Source organism: Syngnathus scovelli, chromosome 13 (assembly GCF_024217435.2).
Source record: "Syngnathus scovelli strain Florida chromosome 13, RoL_Ssco_1.2, whole genome shotgun sequence".
Lineage (NCBI taxonomy): Eukaryota > Metazoa > Chordata > Actinopteri > Syngnathiformes > Syngnathidae > Syngnathus > Syngnathus scovelli.
The window spans coordinates 12,223,847-12,245,461 of record NC_090859.1 but is presented as its reverse complement, the minus strand read 5'-3'; the positions used below and the strand labels follow the sequence as shown (position 1 = coordinate 12,245,461).

Here is a 21,615-nt window from a genome sequence, read left to right as displayed (position 1 = left end):
TCGGCGCAATCTCAAGAGCGATTATAAATTTGCATTCGACGCCCGGCGACGCATGCTGTGGTCATGCATAAAATACACGTCAAAAAACATACGCACCGAAGACTCCGGTCTCCTTGAGTCCTCCGAACTTCTGCATGGCTTTGATGGCCTTGGTCAGGGCCTCCTTGGTTTGAAGTTGGCCGGTCACGGGGTCGGGGGGTGGGAGGTAACCAAACTTGCTCAGCCAATCCTGAAGCGGGAAAATGGAGATGCATAGGTCAGCATCCATGCATCCATGTCAAGTCAAGTCAAGTCAAGTCAAGTCAAGTCAAGTCATCCATCCATGCTTCCATCCATGCATCCATCCATGCATCCATCCATCCATCCATGCTTCCATCCATCCATCCATCCATCCATCCATCCATCCATCCATCCATCCATCCATCCATCCATCCATCATTAAGAATGCTGCGTAACTAAGCCACAAGAATTAAGTCAGCTGCAACTGCCCCCCCCCCCCCCCCCCATCACCCTCCCTCACCCCTCCCATCCCCAAAATCGGTGTAAATCCTTTTGGCATAAACCTGCCATGCTCACTAACCAACCAAACGATAACAATCAAACCTGCACGGCTGATGCAAGAAGCGAAATTTTAAAGGCGACCGCTGGCTCGATTCAGCAGCGATGCAAAGCCAAAGGAAAACGCAAACGGCAATTTGTCACTGAATATGCTTTTGCGCTTAGCTGGTTATTCCCTTGGTTTTAAATGTTTGTGGGAGGAGAGTTACAGCCGAGGCTGTGTTTATGCCGATGAGTCTCCGCAGTGATATTTCTGGACTCATTTTGCCATGAAATTGCATTTATGTTCAAACCTGCCCAAGCCCCTTATCGCAATTCATCACTGGGCAATTTAGTTTTTTGTTTTGTTGTTGTTGTTGTTTGCCGGGCGCACACATGCAAAGACATTTCCAAATTGACAAATCATCTTCCAAGTTACGCTTGGCCTCTTTCATTCTCGCAAACCGTTTTCATCTACTGCAGGTATGCCAGGCAATTATGGATCGCAATAAATCAGCTTCCTGTTTATTCTGCGACTGACAGCAGAATTTCTAATCTTGAATTAATATTCAGGGTTGACTACATTAGCCGTTTTAACCTTTCGGGTACCTCGAAAATCTCTCGGCCACCTTCTTCCTTTTGCTTATGTGTGACAGTTGATGAGAAAATAGTTTTCAATAATTTAAAGGATGACATTGTTGGCATTTTTCGAATTGTCATAGACAATCAATAGCAATTTGAATGGATTCTAAACGTAAATAGATATTGTTGGCTTTGCAATTTTCATATCGGCTGTATCAATTGTGCATTGTTTGTTTTGGAGTCATTATTGGTGCCAATTAGCGTTCCGCTTCGTCTTCTTTCTTGTTTTAATGGATTATTTCGGGTTCTTTTTCCATCATACGGCTGCTGTTGTATGCGGCGTGACAAAATCATTAATGGGATTTTGGTCACACGAGCTGTTGAATTCGATATGATACAATTACGCCGGCAGGGGATGGGCATGAGAATTGCTCATTACAAATTCATCAAAATTTGATGGAATTGAGCTACTATATCCATGAACAAACTCCTCTGGTGGCTCAGAATATTAAAATGAATGCTATTAATCCATTTTAGGCAATGCAAACAAACAACAAAATATTTTGTTTATTTGTGAGAAAAAATAGCACGCTAATATTGCAAATAAAAAAAATACTGTATTAAAATGGTTAAAAAGAACTAAAATTAAATCATCCGTCACATTTTTGGCTTCAATTCAAAGGACGGTGTGCGCCGTTGGGGGGAGTACAAAAACGTACAAATATACACAGCTTCTCGCAAAGCTTCAGGAACATTACACTTATTTAGTTTGACAATTTACTCCATTTTGGAATCAGTAAGCTTTGTAAATGTTGTAGAAACAATCTAAGTTTGCTAGCTTAATCTGTGATTAAGTGTGACATGAGTGGGCTGACGCAGATGGTTGAGGCTCTGGTCTTCTTTAATCAGGCATTATTTGGATATACAGAAGCTGAGATAAAACGCTGTCAAATGATGTCCAACACTTTGCTTTTTTGCATTTGGGGAAACATCCGAAGTTGAGCCTCTGCGAAATTTGCTTTGCTCTTTTTTTTTTGGGACTAAAAAGTGACACGTATACAAAACCTGACATTAGCAAACACAATTTTGAGTTCTCCTGTTGTGGGACGATAAAGTGGAACACGTCTACTGCAAGAGGTTATTTGAGGCCCAACTCAAGTCATACAAGCTCATAAATGTTACTAAAGCTGAGAATACGATTTCATACTCAATAAAGTGTGCAGTTGTGCAATGACAAAAAAAACTCCTCAAATAAAGCCTTAGCTAGTTGCGCTTTGGCGATTTTACACAGGAAGTTGAACAATGTGCTTTAAAGCGCAATAAGATGTGATGTGAGTATATTTGAAAGATATTTTTTATATTGATACTGTTCAAGTGATTTCATTTATTTCCCAATTGGTTTCATTATTTGAACAAATTCTCTCAGCAGCCCAGAACAGAATTTTTTTTCACGCTCCACTGGAGTTATAAAGAAAAGTAGGGGCGGGTGAGTACAGTTATGACGACATTCCGTATCATTTGTGCATGCAATTATATCGTTATGTTAAATCCTCTCATCTCATTTGTATTTTTTTTTTTTTTTTTTTTATCTACAGTGGCTGCATAAGAGTGGAAATAAGGTACATGAGTCACGTCAAGCGGTCCTTTCGGTACGGTAATTCAGAGAGTGAGTCACAGACATTAAGAGGTTCTGTGAAGGTAGGCATAAAATTAAATTATATGATTTCATTATTCATCTTGCATCGAGCATACATGACTATACTCTTAAAAACTCTCAGACTTAAAAAAAAAAAGAATATATTTTGGAATAATGAGATTTTTTTATATTAGATTTCTTCTTAATGAGACACTTTGAAACCGCAGTTGTTTACTTGTAAAAAAAAAAAAGTAGCCGATTTAATATTAACAAGATGCCGAGCGATGTAGAAGAATCCGCACACATCGATAGTTGGAAATATAACGTGCCCTCTTGACAACCCCCATTCACTGCTTCACTAAAGGTATCCGCTTTTTAATTATACAACGCTGTTTACGGTGCCGCTGTAAACCACGGCGGCAAACTCAATCTGTGAAAATCTTGACAGCGGTGCGTACGCTGACCTGAAAATATTCCCACATTCCCTTTCCTATTTATATATGGATGTACTATATGCAGTCATGTGGAATAGAGTGGGATTGTTGTGTATTAAATTGTTGTTACTTTTCGTACGGAATTATTATGGTGACACAGCAGGTGGTCAGATGAATAAAAGATAAATAAATGCGGAATAAATAATTGCAGCGAGAATTCACCAAAAGTGTAAGCAACAAAAATATCAGGAACCACAGTTTTGTAGCATTAAGGTATTCTGAAAAATATCAAATACCAATGATAAAATCCTAAGCCTTCGTCCTTGAAAAAATATTTTTATTTGATCCAAAGCGCTACAAATCAATTGCTTTGCTATGTTATTTGAGCCGCTCTCTGATTCATTCATACATAAATTGTCCATGAGAATTCAGGAGGCCAATGATTTATATATTCCATTTCATGCTACATTATCTTCCAGATAAAATTAGTTGTCTTCAAAATGCTGTGATGGTCCAGACTAGTACAGTTGTGTAAGCTTGACAGCAGCTATCATAGTTCTGCCCATTTTATCTTTTCCATCACGCCATCAACTTTCACTCCTACATTTATTTATATCCAAGAAAAAGAACAGTGTGCGGTTGTGACGGGAACAATGAATGACTGAGAATAAAACCAAAAATGGGTGTGAGAGAACACTTGTGTCTTTAACTAGCTCCTTATTAATCATCATGCTTCACAATCCTGTCACATGGGGGGAAAAAAAAATCTCCTCCTTGCTCCCGTCTCAAAGGTCAAAAGGTCAGCCTTCCTCTTTCCATCTCCTTAGAAACCTCAACTTGTTTTGTCCTCCTTCTTTTTGTGAGATGTTCCATCCAACAAAACGTCTCTGTTTTCCTCACCGAACAGCTGTAAGGCCTTCAAACTGGCTCTTATTCACATGCCACGAGTTACCGTGCGTTCCCATAGAAATGCTAATGATGCTAACGCTAGTTGCTAAAAGTCGCATTGGTGTAAAACCCTTTCAATCGCTTGTTGTGTAAGCGGTACCCTAGAGATAAAATTGCCTTCTGCTCCACTTTACAAAACAATTTCGGGTTGCTATGTCGTCCTTGGCAGTGAAAAAGCCTCAATTTAGGCGCTAAGTTTGCACCGAAATGACCTTCGACAAGCCACCTTTAAACACAATCTTTCTCAACTCACAAAGGTGCCGACTTCATTTCAAGTCCAAGGCCGGAACGTAAATGTCAACAACTCTCGGAGGCTTACTGTGCAGTTAGTAGACTGTTGCTACAGAAACGTTTTCATTTTTCTAAATGTACTGATGTTTGACTAATTTAATCCCTATATGCTGCCAACAACTTGGATTGCGCTAAAGGCGTTTTCTTTTAAGTGCCGCAACATTTTTTCATTAAAAACATTAGTAAATGTTGAAAAGGATTTTTTTGGCCCGGATCCCGCACTTTGTGCGAAAGCGTTTTGTCGAGTGAGACGCTGGCACGCTCCGTTGTGTGTACGCATGATACTGACGGCATATGTTGACCCCCGCGGTCACGCTTAATCAGAGATGTTCCTTTACTCCGTGTGTGTGTGTGTGTATGTGTATGTGTGGTAACGAGTGAGAAAGACAATTAAACTTGCAAGAATGAAGCATGTGGGCGGGTGGAAAATTGTATAAAATTAATGGTGCATTTCTATTCTTCAAAGTTCCTGATTTTAAAATGGTATCGACCTCTACTGAGAGTACCGATACCTCATAATGATACTCACCCATCCCTATTCAAATAATGATCATTTTCAAAGTTCCTGATTTTAAAATGGTATCGACCCCCACCGAGAGCACCGATACTCGCCCACCCTTATTCAAATAATGATCATCTTCAAAGTTCCTGATTTTAAAATGGTATCGACCTCCACCGAGAGTACCGATACCTGATAGCGATACTCGCCCATCCTGATTCAAATAATGATCATCTTCAAAGTTCCTGATTTTAAAATGGTATCGACCTCCACCGAGAATACCGATACCTGATACGATCCCTATTCATATAATGATCATCTATGGGGGAAATTAACAAATCAAACACAGCAAACTGACTCAACAGTGCCTCTGCTGGTTAAAGCCAAGTACTGCAATCCATTTTGAAATGAACTTGAAAAATGCCACACAAGTTGGCTTTTTTTGTTCTTCTTCATATTATCTCCTCGAGTCATGAGTCAGATTGTCAGGAGTGGCAATTTTGTTCTTAAGACTGCTAAATCATATATGTCAGTTTCTTGGCTAAGGACTGCCTCTTCTTTTTAAGCGGTGCGGTTGATTAAGAGGGAAAGCCAACATTCTTGGGGGTTAGGTGGAGTGTTTCAAGTGGGCCTTAACCTTTAAACAGCGCACCGCAAGACCTCGCATTTGAAAGTCTGCAGAGGGTTCTTTCATCTTCAGACATTTAGTAGACTTCATACAGTATGGAGCAAAATTGCCTTGTGGTGGAGCGAGGCTGGCTTGCTATATGTGAGCATGTGGCCCTGAGGACCACATAAAAGTCAGATTTCCTCCTATGGTGAAAAGAGCTATCACTTTTTTTTTTTTTTGCTCTGTCCCATATATTATTAGCATTTCCCCCCCCCCCTCCTCCAACGAGGAGTTAAAGCCATCAAGTATCCTCGGCCTTGGGATAGCGGCGAGCCGCACAGGAAATTGAAAGCTGAGTCGTTTTTTTGAGCATTAGCGATTTGGGTTGTAAATAAAATATTTGATTTGATCAATATGAAATGGAAGAATTTTTTTATGCGAAGTTATCTATGCCAAGTTTATTTTTGCTTGGGGATAAGTTTTGAGAGGGATGTTTTGCGGAAGAGGTCACGAGTTCATCGATTAAAATCAGAAAATGGTCTTTTGTTTTGTATCCAATGTTGGAGCTGAAATGTTTTATGTGAAGTTGAAGTCATTTAAGCGTGTGTTTATACCACAAGGGGCTTTTGAGGTTTCATCTCCCGTGGTGTGAGATTTGTTTGTTGGAATCGGAATGCGGGTGGCTCCAAAAAAGGTAAGTAGCCTGGTACGGAAGGTCAGGCGATTCGAAAACAAACACTTAGGGCAAGAACTTCATTTCAAGTTACATCTCACAAAAGAAGTCATACTGTGCGACCTCACTCACATTGGTAAGATTCAGAGAAACGTGTTTTGCTTTTTCGTCTGCTTTTGATTGTCAAATATAAACCAAACGGATTTTAAGGACCAATTATAAATCTCCATCTTGACTATTAAAATGTTTCTTTAAGCTCAGTTAAATTGGATTTTCTTTTACGTCTATAGCCGTCATTGGTAGAGAACGAATGAATAGATTGCCTCAATTTAACCGTTACGTTTTTTTTGTTTTTCGTTAAAACGACTTAGGTAATTATGCTATTAGGCTAAGGATTTGATTTTATTGTCCGTCCCTCACATGCGGTGATAGTCATCTGCCCTATTTGAAAAGTACTCGGCTTCACACAGATGGCACCCCCCCCCCCCCGCATCACTCATCAGACAATAAATAAAACGCTCCTAAAAATGCACCACGCGATTGCCTCGTTGTAAAACTTCACACCGAGGTTCCACCGTCGCCACGCTAGGCCATTGCTTAATTGCACATACATCCGACATAATTTAATTTTGCCGCAAAAAAAGTACGTGCTCGCGCTCGGGTCTCCGTGTCTCCTAGCAAGTGTGTGACAGAGAGGATTAAAATGCGGCTGGTAAATGAATCATTTAATCCCCGGCTTAGAGACAGCTGGTTCCACGGAGAACCGAGACATAGCTCCTGTCTGTTGACTGAGGCGTTGCAAGGAGACAACAAAAGACGGGCGAAGGCGGGAAGAAATGAGAAAGCCAGGCTTTCTTTTCCTGATCTTCAACCCTGTGACCTGGAGGTGTCTGTTTAATGGAGCACACCATTTGTTCAATCCTCTTATAGGCCGCCAAGGATGTTCATGGAGGAAGCTGTGATAATAGAAATAAACACACGGCTATGTCATCCCATACATGTAATGCCATTAGGTGAGCTGTTCAGCAAAGATGATGAGTCAGCTCTTACATCAGAGTCTTTCAAATGAGCAAAAAAAAAAAAAAAAAATGCTGTCAAGGTCCACAAAATGGAAAGCAACCTTTAAAGCATCTGGAGATCTTTACCAACAAAGAAACCCCATGGTGACAACACTAAGGATTAACCCCATGATGTCTTGGTCCAACTAAATGACCTGATGTTGAAGCTGCAGGGAGTCACACAGTTTCCGTTCCAAGTGAAGGACACTTTGACCTTCTGCCAAAACTTCAGCTGTCCACTGAAGCTCAGCCCTTTCACCTCTACTCATATTCAGCCCACGCTGGTGCTTGAGTTGAAGTCACGATGAGCTCTCCAAAACTATTGCGGCTTGTTGGACAAGCGAGAGAGCAGATGAGATCATGGATGATAAATATGTCAAACTCCATAAACATTTTCTACTTCACACTGGACACCACTGCCTAGCCCAAATTTTCATGCTAGCAGAACACGGTCATGTTAGCACAGCAGATTAATTGTTATGCCCATCCATTTTAATTACAGAGCTGTTAAATTAATCGATTAATCGGCAACTTTTCGATTATCAAATACTACTGCCTAGCCCAAATTTTAATGCTAGCAGAACGCGGTCATGTTAGCACAGCAGATTCATTGTTATGCCCATTTATTTTAATTACAGAGCTGTTAAATTAATCGATTAATCGTCAACTTTTCGATTATCAAATACCACTGCCTAGCCCAAATTTGAATGCTAGCAGAACGCAGTCATGTTACCACAGAAGATCAATTGTTACGGCCATCTATTTTAATTACAGAGCTGCCAAATTAATCGATTAATCGGCAACTTTTTGATTATCAAATACTGCCTAGCCCAAATTTTAATGCTAGCAGAACGCGATGATGTTACCACAGAAGATCAATTGTTATGCCCATCTATTTTAATTACAGAGTTGTCAAATGAATCGATTAATCGACAACTTTTCGATTACCAAATTAATCGACAACTATTAGAATACCATTTTTGACAAAATAATCAAATATGATATATCATCAACCTCTAAAAGCTAAATGCACTGAAGCAAATTATCTGCGCACAGCAATAAAATAATATATTTTTAAATAAGTCGCATGTCATGAAGTAACTGTCAGCATGTCGGTCATGTGCAAGTGTAACTGGAGCTTATTTTTAAAAGAAAGAAAATTCGGCGGCTCCCCTCAGGGAATCGGTGTCTTAATGTTCTTTGAAGTTCTTGGTCTCCGTGGGTGGGAATGTGGCACGGCAGCAGGCCAACGCCGCAAACACAAGGATTGGGTAACGGCCGCCCGCCGTCCCTGCTGTTGCGTTCATCCCATAAGCCACACACACACACACGGACACACACAAACATGCTGCCTGACAGTTTCGCACGGCTATCACATATGCAATCCTCTATCGGAAATAATCTTTATCTTTTGAGTGTATGCCCACGAGTTGTTTTTTTGTTCTTCTTTTTTTTTTTTTTTAATGCATCTGATCTCAAAGGTAATCTGATCCCCCCCCGTCATTTGTTTCTTATTAATTTCAATCTAGGGGCTCATTTTTCTTTCAGATGACGCTGGGAGAACAGATACCCGCTTCAAAGCCTCAACTTGAAAGGGAAAATATAAATTCTGTAACATTATTTATAGCTTACAAGTGTTATTTAAAGGGACGCAAAGGTCAAGCAAACGGCCTTGCTTGTTCCACATTAGTTTTAACGATTGTACGTACGTTCTCAACTGCGGCTGCTTCCTGAGTTGACTTTTCCCTCCAGTGTAATAAAACAAGCAGAAACTAGCGCAGAACTCCAAAACAAAGAAGCTTACTCGTGTTAAATGCAAATTTGAGTTATTTTATATACCGTGTGAGTGTTTAAAGCATGGCGTGCTTTGAAAGGTTTCAATTCTTTGGTAATCGGCCGTCACGTGGATTTACAACAATGGCGGCTTAATTTGTAGCTTTGACGTGACCTGACATTTCTACTGTGAGCTTTTTCTTTTTTTTTCCCCCCAAAAAATCCAATAAATGCACTCTTGCCTTAATAAAACTTCATTAACTGTACGATGTGTAACACTGGATCTTATTTCATTGTTAACCGGCATATAAATGTGAAATGTCTTTAACCAGCGCTAATGTCATGATGTAGAAACTAATTGCATCTTTGCCATCTGATTATGCGTGACAGACGAGTTAGCGGTGTGAAGGGAAGTGAAGGACGGCGAAAAGGGAATCTCTTCACCTCAAAATTTCATGCATTGGACTTCCTAATGAAGGGTTAGGGTTAGGGTTAGGGTTAGGGTTACAAAAGTGAGACAATAATAATAACACTAAAAATAATAATAAAAAATAATAACAACAACAATAATATAACACTAATAATAATCAATTGTGAGTTGCTTTTCTACATCTCACAAAAATCTGTTGCCAATTTGGTGGAAACTGTACAAAAGTGTCGTCAGCCCACACAGCCGAAAGTGACAATCACAAAGCATTTTTTTTTTTCTTCTTCCTAGAGCATTTATGATTTTGCAACTGCCGCAGAATCATCGTGTGGTGGCTCGACAATTGTGGAAACAGATGTAGTGGTTAGAGAGTGACTAAAGCTAGCAAGCTAAACATAGCTTGGTTACAAGTCGAGCGCGTAAAGGAGACGAAAATATCCAAAAGTCTGTCAAAAAACAAATCAAAAGTCATTATCATCATGATAAGCCTTTCAAACTTTACTCAGTTTACTTATTTGTCTTCACTCCTCGCCTGGAGCACACCAAAACTTTTATCAGCGGCTCTAGAAAGCAGTTCCAAAAAAATAAAAAATAAAAGGCCATCAAAACAAACAGAAGTTCTATTTAGAGTCACCCGCAGCTGCAGGCTGTAAAAAGAACACAAACCGGTAGGTGAGGAGCAGCCATTGTGACTTCAGTGGGGAGTTATCTGACAAAGACGAGTAACGATGGGGGGGGGGGGGGGGGGTGAAAAAAACAAAACAAACAAAAGGTGCTGTGTGCACCTGCAGGAAGACACAAGCTGTCAAGATATATGCGATTTAATTAGCAGGAAAGGCTGAGAAATGCTCGAGCGGACCTACAGCTATAACGACAACCTTCGCTGTAGATCGAGTGATTCTCCAACAGCCTTCAAGCGCACGTCCGAAAAAGCCAGCCCTCATGGCAACGCTAAAGAATGGAGAGTTAAATCGAACAAAATGAGCCGCGGAGGGAGTTTGCTTGTCTCGCGATCCGACACTGCCGGCGGCGGCCGTGGGGAATTGGGGTCAAAGGTCAAACTGGGCAGGTCCACGGTGATGTTGATAGACGTCGGTAGGCTACCATTAGCTCGGAAAAGCATTTACCGCGGAAATGTTACGACCAAATACAATTTGTTTTTTACGTTAGCTGACGGAAAATTTGGTTGTCTACAATGAAATCGTAAACATGACAAATGATTTGTGAAAAAAATACCAAGCCATTTGTTCTTATTGGGATTTATGGGTCAAAGGATTCTGGTGACCCATTCTTAAGGTAGACTGGAAGCCGGTCAATCAAACATGAGTTAAAAAAAAAAGTCAATTTCTTTTTCACAATTATGGGCAATCATTTTTTTTGTGAATGTGACACACAGAACCCGAGAAAAACTCAGACGAGCACGGAAAGAACATCCAAATGCCACAAAGGAAGGGCGAGATTAGAAACCGGACCCTTTCGACCGTGACCAGACGTGCACACCACATGTGTCTGCTTTTAGACGATGACATCATCAACTTCTTTTACCTTTTACCTTATTCAACTCAAACAAAAGTACAGCTGAGGCTCGGAGATAACGTCTTGACATTCAACTGTAATAAACTGAAGAAACTCCAGCCGACTGGTTCGTGCAGAGATTCATGAAAACGTTAATATGGAACCCCGATCGTGACAGGAATATCCATTCCATAGCCCGAAAAAAAAAAAATCAACTTGAGCTAGTGTAATACTCAAAAAAGCAAAGCCTAACATTCATTGATTGGAAGATGTACGACTTTTTTCATGAAATACAAGTAAAGCCAAAAAAAGCCTGAGGTCTTTTAATACAATGAATGTTCAATATCACAGGAACAAGATCAAATAACATCACAAGATGCTATCTCGGAAAAAAAATAAAATAATTAGGTTGGTTTTGTTAACCTCAGCTGCTCTTTGAACATTGCAATCCTAAAATTCAATTGCAACTTTCTAACACATACAGAAAGTGAGGCGAGTAACTTTTTAAATAAATTTCTTCATTGTCCTAATCAAAGTGATTTTGTCGGCCATGTTGGATGTCAAGATCAGTAGCTAGGTTTGAAGTCGAACGACTCGTGGACTGTCTTGTTTTCATTTGCTTGTTTTTCCTGCATGTTAATCATATGCGGCAGCTATATTAATTGTTTTACTTAATGGCCCGAACAGCTTGGCTTGCGTTAGCTAAAACGACACTAACATTAGCTTCAAGGCGAGATATCAGTTAGCATGCTGGGGATTCAGCTGCCATTCCGGTAATCATACTCCTCCACTTCTGACATTTAATATAATACCACAGCGACAATCAATTATCAAAACTTTTATTTAACATAAAAAAACTTTTTTTTCCCCCAGTGGTGGATGTGTGAAGTTTCAATGTCGCTACATATGTTAACAGCTGCTGTTCTTGTCATTTCCACTGTCTCCTGCTGCCGATGTTCCCCCGAACAGACGGAGCACATTCTGCCACAGGTTCTGCTAGAACACGCACGGTGACACCAACACTCTGCCCTGAAAAAATTAATGTGTCAAAGCGAACGTCAATAACACAAGGGCTGTCTGAGTCAAGGATTTGTTTTGCAAAGAAAGAAATAGAAATGGTCATAAATAAGAAATGCCAGTCCCAAAATAAAATCTAGCCACCTCCGTTTGAATTCATTTTCTGCGTGAATCTTTGGCCAACAAAAACTGGAATACGTTTGTGACGTTTTAATCACTTTGTGCTAACGGTAAATTAATTTTTACCGGGAACATTGAGGAATAAACCGACTTGTAGCTTCTTTTTAAATATGAATATCATGGCCGTTTGATGAAAGCTCTTTTTATAGCAATTTTGATTCAAAAGATGTTAATTAAAAAACATAAATTGCCCTCTCAGAAGAGTCATAATAGTAACATAAGTCATATTTGGATGAAATTCTTGACATATTGTTTTTTGGAGGTGAACCAAATATTGCACAAATGTGAAAATCTCAGTACTGACTTAATGCAAGCTCCAGGGTTGCCTGTTCAGTGTAGAAAAATCCCCCCAATTCCAGGTGGATATGTAAAATGGATACTAGGTGTGTTGCAGGAATATTTGATCTTTCTTTGACCTAGTTTGGTAGTCTTTGCTTCCCATGCTTTCCTTTTTCACCATACAACCCAAAAAAATTTGGCCATTTCAACTTGTGGAGAAAAAAAAAATCCATATTAAAGCATGTGACATCAAGCGCTGTATGGTAAAATAAATGAATAAAATAAATAAATACATAAGATAAAAATACAAATAAATAAATACAGATTAAATGATAAATAAACACAAATATAATCAATTATTGTAATTTGAATAGCCCATTAAGTACTTTAGAATATTCTGGTCAAAAGGTATTAAGAGGTTCTTGGAAGAACTACATTGAAAAAAAATAGAAAAGAAGCAGATTGGCTGTTAATCATCAGTTAATAACTATGTCAGAGTTCCTCCGTCCCCCCTCTAAACACCATTTCATCATGTTGCAGAAGATAAATCGACACAGAGATGTATAAACTCGGGTTTGGCTGGCAGCCGACGCTTTGGGATGCCTCAGATGTAGCTTTTTCTTCTTTGGCCCCAACACACAAATCGATTTAGATAAAAAAAATGATTACGATATGTTTTCCGTTAAAAACATCAAACGCTTACGCCCCCCCACCCCGTTGTTCTAAATCCAGCCAGGTCCAGATTATAAACCTTTGAGGCGGCAATTCTCAATGGAAATTATATATTGACAATTTTCTACAAATGTTGATTTTGTCGACGCCGAGGCCTGCTGCTTCAAACAAAACCTGATTCTCAACACTCCAACACGTCCAAACCGATGACTAAGTTTGTTTGCTAGACAGGAAATAATTAAACACGTTTTCTCGCTAGCCCTTTAACTGCGCTATCGATCGCACAGAAACTCAACATTGAAAAGTTAAAACACGGTGACATTATCGTGTCGGGTTCCCAGATTGCCTCAAGGCTTGAGGTTGCGTAAGGTAACCTCCTCAGACTCTATTTGGGTTTTGAAATATGCAACTCAAACCAAAGCAAAGATCTCAGGAGAGTTAGCTAGCATAAAGTAAGCGAAAGGGCCGTTCCCTCTGGCAAGAACGTTCTCGGAAAAATAAAGCAAAGTGTGACAGGATGAAAGGAGACGTTCATTTGTGGCTTCTTCAAGGGCTCTCGTTGTTGATGTGAGATCATTAAATTGCTCTTGTAGAACACACGGGGCCATTGAGTGTAATAAATCTTCAGATTGTTCCCAATTAAAGGGGAAACAAAAAAAACAACTAATTAGCCAATTCATACTACAAGCACATCAAGATACAATTGAGAATGGAAAGTCATTTGTGTTGCTCTGATTTGTTTTCTCTTTTCTGTCAGTTTTTATGCCTTGATTACATCTGATTATATTTTTTTCATGGTTATTTGTAATCCGTCAGCGGCGATTCGGAATCTGTGTCGCGCTCTCAGTGGCCAAGGACGTGTTTGAGGCAAATATAGCCAACCCAAATTACTGGACGGACAAAAAGGCCTTGGCCTATTTTCAGTAAATACGGTGAGTCTAACAGTAAATTATTTTCTTGCTTTCAGATAGAAACACAAACATGTTCACATTCTGAGATCATTACGTTTTCTCATTCGGCGGTTAAAAAGAAATTCAAAATGTGCGTCTTTTTATTTGAGTTAAGAAGCACGTCGGGTTTTCGTCACTCCTGCCGGCGGACAAAATCAGCTATGCGCGTCACTCCAGGCAACGATGCTATTTTTTTTTTAAAGATAACAAGCAAACAACGCTTTGAATTTGAACTCAGCGTGCCTCCAAAGGCAAAAAACTTCAAGAGGAACCCGTTCGGCTCGGCTTTGCGGTCGATTCAGTTCGCTCGGTGAGCCGTTTGGATTATTTGACTCCAACGTGAATACGCAGGCGGCAAACCTCAAGCGACGGCTGTAATTACGAGATCGGGTTCTCTGAATGGCATTGCTAGCCTTGATCTTGGGGTATGACTGGGCCTCACTTAAAATAGGAAAGGCCACATGGACTTGATTTGGGGGGTTATTACTTGGAGAGGCTGAGAGCTTGCCAGCTTGTTTCGAAGTCGCAGTTGCCGTAAGTCATGAAATGGCCAAGAATGAATGAGAGAATTGGGAAATCATATGCAGCTGAGAGGAAACCCTTATTCTTTTTTTTTCTTCTTCTTCTTCTTCCTCATTACAACCTTGTTGAACCCACAGGCTGGATTTACAGTGCAGGTGTTCAATTCCTATTTTGTGCCTCCACACGATTCTATTTAAATCTATAGCGCCAAATTACAGTTTTTACTTACACTGAATAACATGAAATGAAACGTGCGCTTAAAATACACCGAATATTTTTTATTCGGCACTTCTGGGCTGGAGTTTTTTTCACCGTCTTCATTTTGCATATTTTTTACTTGACCCTTTGTTATTTCATAACACCAATCCCCTCTTTCAGTACTTCTCCTGGACTTTCACTACATCCAATTTTCTCGCTGAGCCTCCTTCTATCCTCGGGCCTTTGGGTGTAATCAGACAGACCATGATGGGCCAGTCTAAGAAAGCCTCCTACGTGAGGAGAAGGAGGTAGAAGGAGCGGATGAACACCAGTTGTACAGAAATTAAATCATTAAAACTCTCCCATTCAGAAACAAAACTAAATGATGATTTTTGATTTTGTGCGCTAGCGTTGCTTGTTGAGTGATGAAGAATTAATAGCACAGGAATGTGCGGGGAAACAGACCGAAGTGGTATCGACTTGAAGTAAATGCCATGAATCAAAGATACTAACTGAATCTGAAGAGTCTTTCGGTGTAAATGATTCACCTGATGGAGTAAAACAGTTGAGGTGTTAAGAGCGGGATATTTTACTTTCAGCCGATCAATTGCCAAATAACACATCTAGAATGCCAAGTTGGAGGGTATGATGCTTAAGCGGGGAAAGAAAATCTGTATTCCGGCAAATGATCATTTTATTTCGACTGATAGACAGTCAGATTCACCGTACATTTCTCGCCGGTGAGTCACAATTTTAAACCAAACCAATTTCCTCTCCTTGACTTTACGGCACTATTTGTTGAATATTAGAAAAAATCATAAAGCATAGAAGGATATTAATGTCAAGATGATCGTGTTTTAGGAAATATTTTAAGATGGCCGTAACTACGTCGGAATTCCAAAGACGATACTGCATAAAAACATAAAATAGTACAGTCTATATTGACACATTGGTAAGGGTCACCGTTCGATTTTTCTTTTTTAAGACAATAAAAAGTATGACAATGGTTTGACAACACAAGGCTAGCTGTCTTTCATTAAGAAGCTTCCATAGGAACCAGAATGTCTCAGTGAAGAGAATTTAAGAGAACTGACTTTTGGCAAACAAGACGAAGGTCATTCTTTTTATTTCCTCCAGCTTGAAACATGACAGAGAATAATTGAAGAAAGAAGCACACAGTGAGATTTCAGAAGAAGAGCTTCCATGTGACAGACTGTGTGCTAGCTTCTCAGCAAGGCGTCCGGCTCATGTCACAGTGCCAAAGATGATAAAGACCTAAAACTTTGCTTGGCGTTCAAAAAAAATTCCATTTGCAAACTGAGACTGAACGTAACATAACTAAAAATTTGCGCCGAAGTCAACAAAACGTCGTGCTGAAATCAAGACATTGTATTTACCGTTTAGCGGTGACCTTAGCAGCTAGCCGCTAAGCAAGTCCTAGATTGCCGTGAGCTTAGCTCTTCTTTAGCCAAGCAAAAAAATATATTTTTTATCCTAATACTGTATTCATTATTCAATTCAATTTTCAGTAGGATATCCAAATACCAAATTATTCAACATGACATCATCTCAGAGCTGTAAGATCTGCACAAACATCCGTTACAGCACAACTCATCTAGGAATCATAAATCTGCTCCATATTGATTCATATTCAGACAGAGATTCTTCCATTAAAAAGAAACAATTCATTCAATGAATCGATGGCTCAAATGGAGTCAAATGTGACTGTTGGGAAACGATACAAATGTGTCTGGAGATCAGCTACCTAATTATTAATTCCTACAGGGAGCGGTATATGACGTCATTTCATCCTCCATTCTATCATTCTTGCGTGTCAACAGGAATGCTGCTCATTCAGGTGTGTGGATCCTTGGGGAACTTCTTCAGTTACTTCAGTAGGAGAGCGGGGTAGGTGGGGGAGGAAGAAAGAGTCCTCCTGGGGAAAATAAGCCGATGAGCACAAAGCAAAAGCGTATTGTGTTTTAGGTGTTATGACTCAAGTGCTGAAACTGCACATCGGCGCGCTGCGGCTACACAGTATATCACGGCGGAGAGCAGAAGAGCAATAATATCGTTGATGTGAGCTGTGGTGTGCACGCCATGAGGTTGTTATGGACACCAAGATCATGACGTGGGTGTGCAAACATATAAAGGAGTCATTATACATATGATGGAATTTTTATTTTGTGATTAAGTGCTTTTTATATTCTTGAGCAGTTAGGAAGTACTTGATCTGATCAATTTGGTGTGGTGGGAAAGTGTGGCAATGTCCTTCGGTTCCCTCGTGTACCGATGGGCCAACTCGGAAATATCCCGGGCTGATCATACTGATTATTTGTCTCGGTTAGATTATGCTCGCTATCGCTAATGAACTTGAAATTGGAATTAAAAGGGAATGCTGAGAGATGAGAGGGCACACAAGTCGGAGAAAGAAATGAAGAGCAGATTAAAATGTAGGCTAATATATTGCGGTCGTACAATTTGGAAATTACCAAAATCTGACTGGAAATCGTTTTTTTATCGTGATTTTGAGCATCTATCGGAAAAAAAGTTTTGGATGTTGCATTAGAATTTTCATGATTGTTGAGAGGCTCAAAGAGTATTTGAAATAAATTAGTTAAAAAAATTGGCTGTAAACGATTACTCAATTAGAATAGTTGTCGGTTAATCGATTAATTTCTTAGTCTTAATTTAATTTTAAAGTCTTTCAAATTCACATTCATTCAAACTAAGTTGAGCCCTAGAGCGAATACCATCAAGCATTTCTGTGAGTTGTCAGACAAATATGAAATATTAAACCTTCCAAGCGGCCCGCAGAAGGGAAAAAAAAAAAACACTAACCACATAACGGGGACAACCGATGAAAGTTACACTTCCACGTCCTTGTCACAATTTGACATTTTGTCAGAAATTTGAAAACGAAACATTATTTAACAGCAGTAGGATCATTTGAAAAGTTTACCAGCAACTTTCTACCTTTTATTCCGAACCTCAACGCTCCTCTGTTGAACACACACACACAAAAAAAAAAAAAACAATACTACAGTTTGGGCCAACTGGGTGCATTTCAGTTCAGCTCAATACTCAAAGGAAAAAACTGCTACAGTCAGTTCTGAAAATGCTGCCTGAGCCATTAACTTGTGCATTTTCGAAATGTAAGAAACAATGCAGTGGAAGTTCAATTTTCAAACACAATTGGTCCATGCTTTTATTTTCCGGAGTCTATGCTAGCTGATTTTCGACGTCAACATCCCTCGCCAGTCATTAATGAGCACATCTACTGTGGAGATTCAGTCACTAATTGGGAACAGAAGTCAGGCGATTGAAGCATGACACCATCAGAGACTGCAGCAGCATATTTATTTTCTAATTTCCATGCAGAAGAGGTTTTGTTAAATGATCTAGTGCAACCAATTCAGACAGATAAAAATAGTTAACAGACTCTGTTGTACACTTTAGTCAGATGTGATTGCCTCAAGCTAACCGGCTACGCTAATGAGGCAGACACAAAGAATTTATTCTCAAGTTTGCACCAATTAACAATTTAGTGTCTTTCCAAAGGTGGAGAGAACCAACAGAAAATCCATAAAAAGTATAGGAAAAACATAAGTAGGGCTTGGCTTGAATCCCAAAACTCAAAGACTAGCAGGGATGAGAAGCGTAGATTGTGCTGGGTGGAAGAAGTTCAAATCCTCCACGTTTTGGACTATGAGCACCTGCAAGATGCTTATGTCAGTATTTGCGGATTTAAAGGACAATTAATACGTTTTCTAACAGCGGATAAGTCACCGGCTTGACGTTTAGCTTCACAAACGGGAAGTTCTCGTTGCAATTTGCATGAGTGAGAAAAGCCTTGATGTCATAATCTCGCCTACTTGGTGGGCTGACGTCTGACAGTGAGCTCCTCTTATTATCGACGACGGATGCTGTCGGGAAAGATGGACAAATCCCTTTTCATTTATTTGTCATGGATGAGTGTTTCGCTGCCTCGCAGTTCTGAGGTTCTGGGTTTGAATCTCTGACTTCCTTCTACATGCATGTTAGGTTCACTGAATTGACTGATAGGTGTGAATGTGAGAGTGAATGTGACCTGTGATTGACCGGCGACCAATCCTGGGTGCTAACAGCCTCTTGATCAAAGTTTGCGGAGGACAAGTGGTATAAATGATGGATGATTATTTCTGTTTCCTTCAAAAAGACCTGGAAGAGGCTCACCAAATTTTTTTCTTTTTTTACAGCATGATCATTTGGCTGCAGTGGGCATGATAACATTCACAGATATTTTGTTGATGAATTCAATTCTGCAGGTTATTGGTGCAAAAAAAAAAAAAAAAAAAAAAAGTCATCTGTAGTAACTTACCACCCCTGTGTCCTCCCTCTCGGTTTGCGGGGGAGCCGCTCCGCTCAGCGGCAGCATCCACAGAATGGGCAGCAGAAGCAGCATCTCCGCGCATATATTCCTCGTCCACTTGGGAAAAGCCAGAGAAAGAAATTCACGCCCTTAGAAGCCGGCTGGTACAGCAGGGCTCACGCGACAACCCGGGAAGCAGCATCCAGTGAGATTTAAAAAAAAAAAAAAAAAAAAATACAAAAAAAGTCTTGCAGCTAAAGTGTAAAATGTGCAAAAAAAAATCAACCTCACTGTAGAACACATTGAAAATATTTAACAGGTGAGACGCACAGCACCTGTTTGTGCAGTCCGACTCGGAGCTTTACAAAGCGCCAACTAATGATGCAAAGACTAAAGGAATATTCCGGTTCGGAAAAAGATCCAGTAAGCGACGTGCAGTAGTGCTCCCCTCATGACCGGAGTGGCTCCAGGCAGCTCTGCTCCAAGTAAGTAAGCAGCTGCACAGGACGCGCAGATAAGCATAGACAATTACCGGCAACGCAGCCGACTTCCTAGATAGACCGTCAAAATAAAAGCATAAGTATCGAACAGCTTTTTGTAGACGCTTCCATACCTAGTAGGCCATACTCGAGGGAATTTTTTTCAAGTATTTTAAAATAAACATTGGTATCAATTAATAGTCATACAAGTAAATAAATAAATAAAAATATTATTATTGGTTAGATGTATTTAAAGTATCTACAAATATATACTGCAAAGTTGTTTAAGACGTTTGAAGATAAAGTCACTTAAATATCTCGGGAAAGGCGATAAAATGTAGACTAATTATAATTATTTTTTTCCATCTGCATCTAAGAACCTCCTATATAAGCGAGTAATCATATCGTAAACTTTTTCTGTCAGACTGCATTTCTAAGAAATGTTGCAATACATATAATAATAATAATAATAATAATAATAATAATAATACATTTTATTTGTAAGGCGCCTTTCAGGTCACTCAAGGTCACCGAAATATAACCACCATTTCAAATTGCCCTGTTGCACAGAAAAACTAATCCAGAATAAGAAGAATCTAGTTTTGCATGACCAAGCAGCTAAATCGGACCTCTCCCCCCGAAAAATTAATAAACATAATTCATTTGAACAATAGGCAACAAATCATCTGCAACAAAATCATTGGCTTCAATCAGCTTTTACTCTGAAGTGCGTTTCTTTAACTTCCTGTTGGCGCCCATAGAATATTGTGTGCTTTATTTAAACAGCTGTGAGTTGAAAAATTGAGGGCATGCTTCAGTTTAGGCTGTCATTAGTCACACCCCCCAAAAAGAATTAGATCATAACAAGTCTTCAAAGAAAGCATTACTAACTGGCTGCCCTGATAATATGAAGCAATATAATGGTGTTAGGATTTTCACTGTATCTGATTCAACTGCTTTTTATTTCCCAAAGTACGGATAATAATGTCGTTTGTTGCAGAATTATAGCAGAATTAACATATAAATTTCCATTATGTTACTGGAGCAGAATTGAGCTCTTCATTGGTAATTGAGTTTATTCGACTCGAAACCTTCGCCGGTCGTTTGGGGAGTTTTGTTGTCCGTGTCTCGTGATCTCGTGTATTGGTTAAAATAAGCGGAATTAGCTTTAGAGTCAATTAAAAAGCTATTGTTAGACGTATCTGCATTTCATTTTCTTATTTGAAAGTAAAGCCATTGAGGGAGCTTAATGACAAAGTCACTCAAGTGGAAGAATGAAGTTCAAGCCCTCAATGGGATGATTATCCACCTTCCGGCAATACCATCTCCGAAAACCTTGAGATAAGAATTCATCGCTGGTTATTATTGTGTACGCTCCAGAGTGATGGTAGAAAGACTCTAAAAGGAATTTGATTAGAGACAATTAGCTCGCTGTTTTAGAACATGTCATCTGATCAAATGAAGAATCCACAGAATCTTCCTGGTCGATTCCTGATTCGTTTTCTATTTTCCATTGTCCTGAAGAAGTGATATCTGCAACCTGCAAACATTCCTGAACTTGTACAGTCACTCCTGGTTAGCACCTCCATAAGTGCCATGGCCAGAAGGGTAACAGTATCTCTTTGCACATTTTCAAGAGTGTGGAAGAAATACCAGGAGACAGGCCAGTATATCAGGAGAAGGGGGAGGGCAAGAACCCAACAGCAAGACTGATTTGTACTTCTTTGTGTAAGGAGACGGAGGAGGAGCACTGCCAAAGACCAACATACTGACCTTCAACAAGCCATGTGAGCAACCAACCAAGACCTACCAATCCAGGCCAGACAATCAAACACAGTTGAAGGATTTTGCTTCATTCAGAGCATGAGGAGATAGTTAGCTAGCTAGCAAAAGATGGATAGCAAGATATTTTGATTTTTTATCCCGTACGGAATGCAAATAAATTCACTTCAGCAACTGTGCTCCAAAAGGAATTAAATGTTAG

The 21,615-nt window shown here is 39.7% G+C and overlaps 1 protein-coding gene across 2 annotated transcripts in view; it reads right to left on the bottom strand.

Moving 5' to 3' along the window:
- The window catches only part of mmp17a (matrix metallopeptidase 17a), a 34,461-nt gene extending 14,616 nt beyond the window's left edge, over positions 1-19,845 (bottom strand). Inside the window, exons 1-3 of one of the 2 annotated variants that reach the window (XM_049738033.2) lie at positions 19,488-19,845; positions 19,162-19,269; positions 97-229 (exon numbers count right to left, since the gene is read on the bottom strand). In XM_049738033.2, coding sequence (XP_049593990.1) covers positions 97-229; positions 19,162-19,245 — 217 coding nt within the window. In that variant the 5' untranslated portion in view covers positions 19,246-19,269; positions 19,488-19,845. Of the gene's footprint in view, positions 1-96; positions 230-19,161 lie in introns of both variants that reach the window. The other variant, XM_049738032.2, reaches the window with a different exon arrangement.
- Between the last annotated feature and the right edge of the window lie 1,770 nt (positions 19,846-21,615).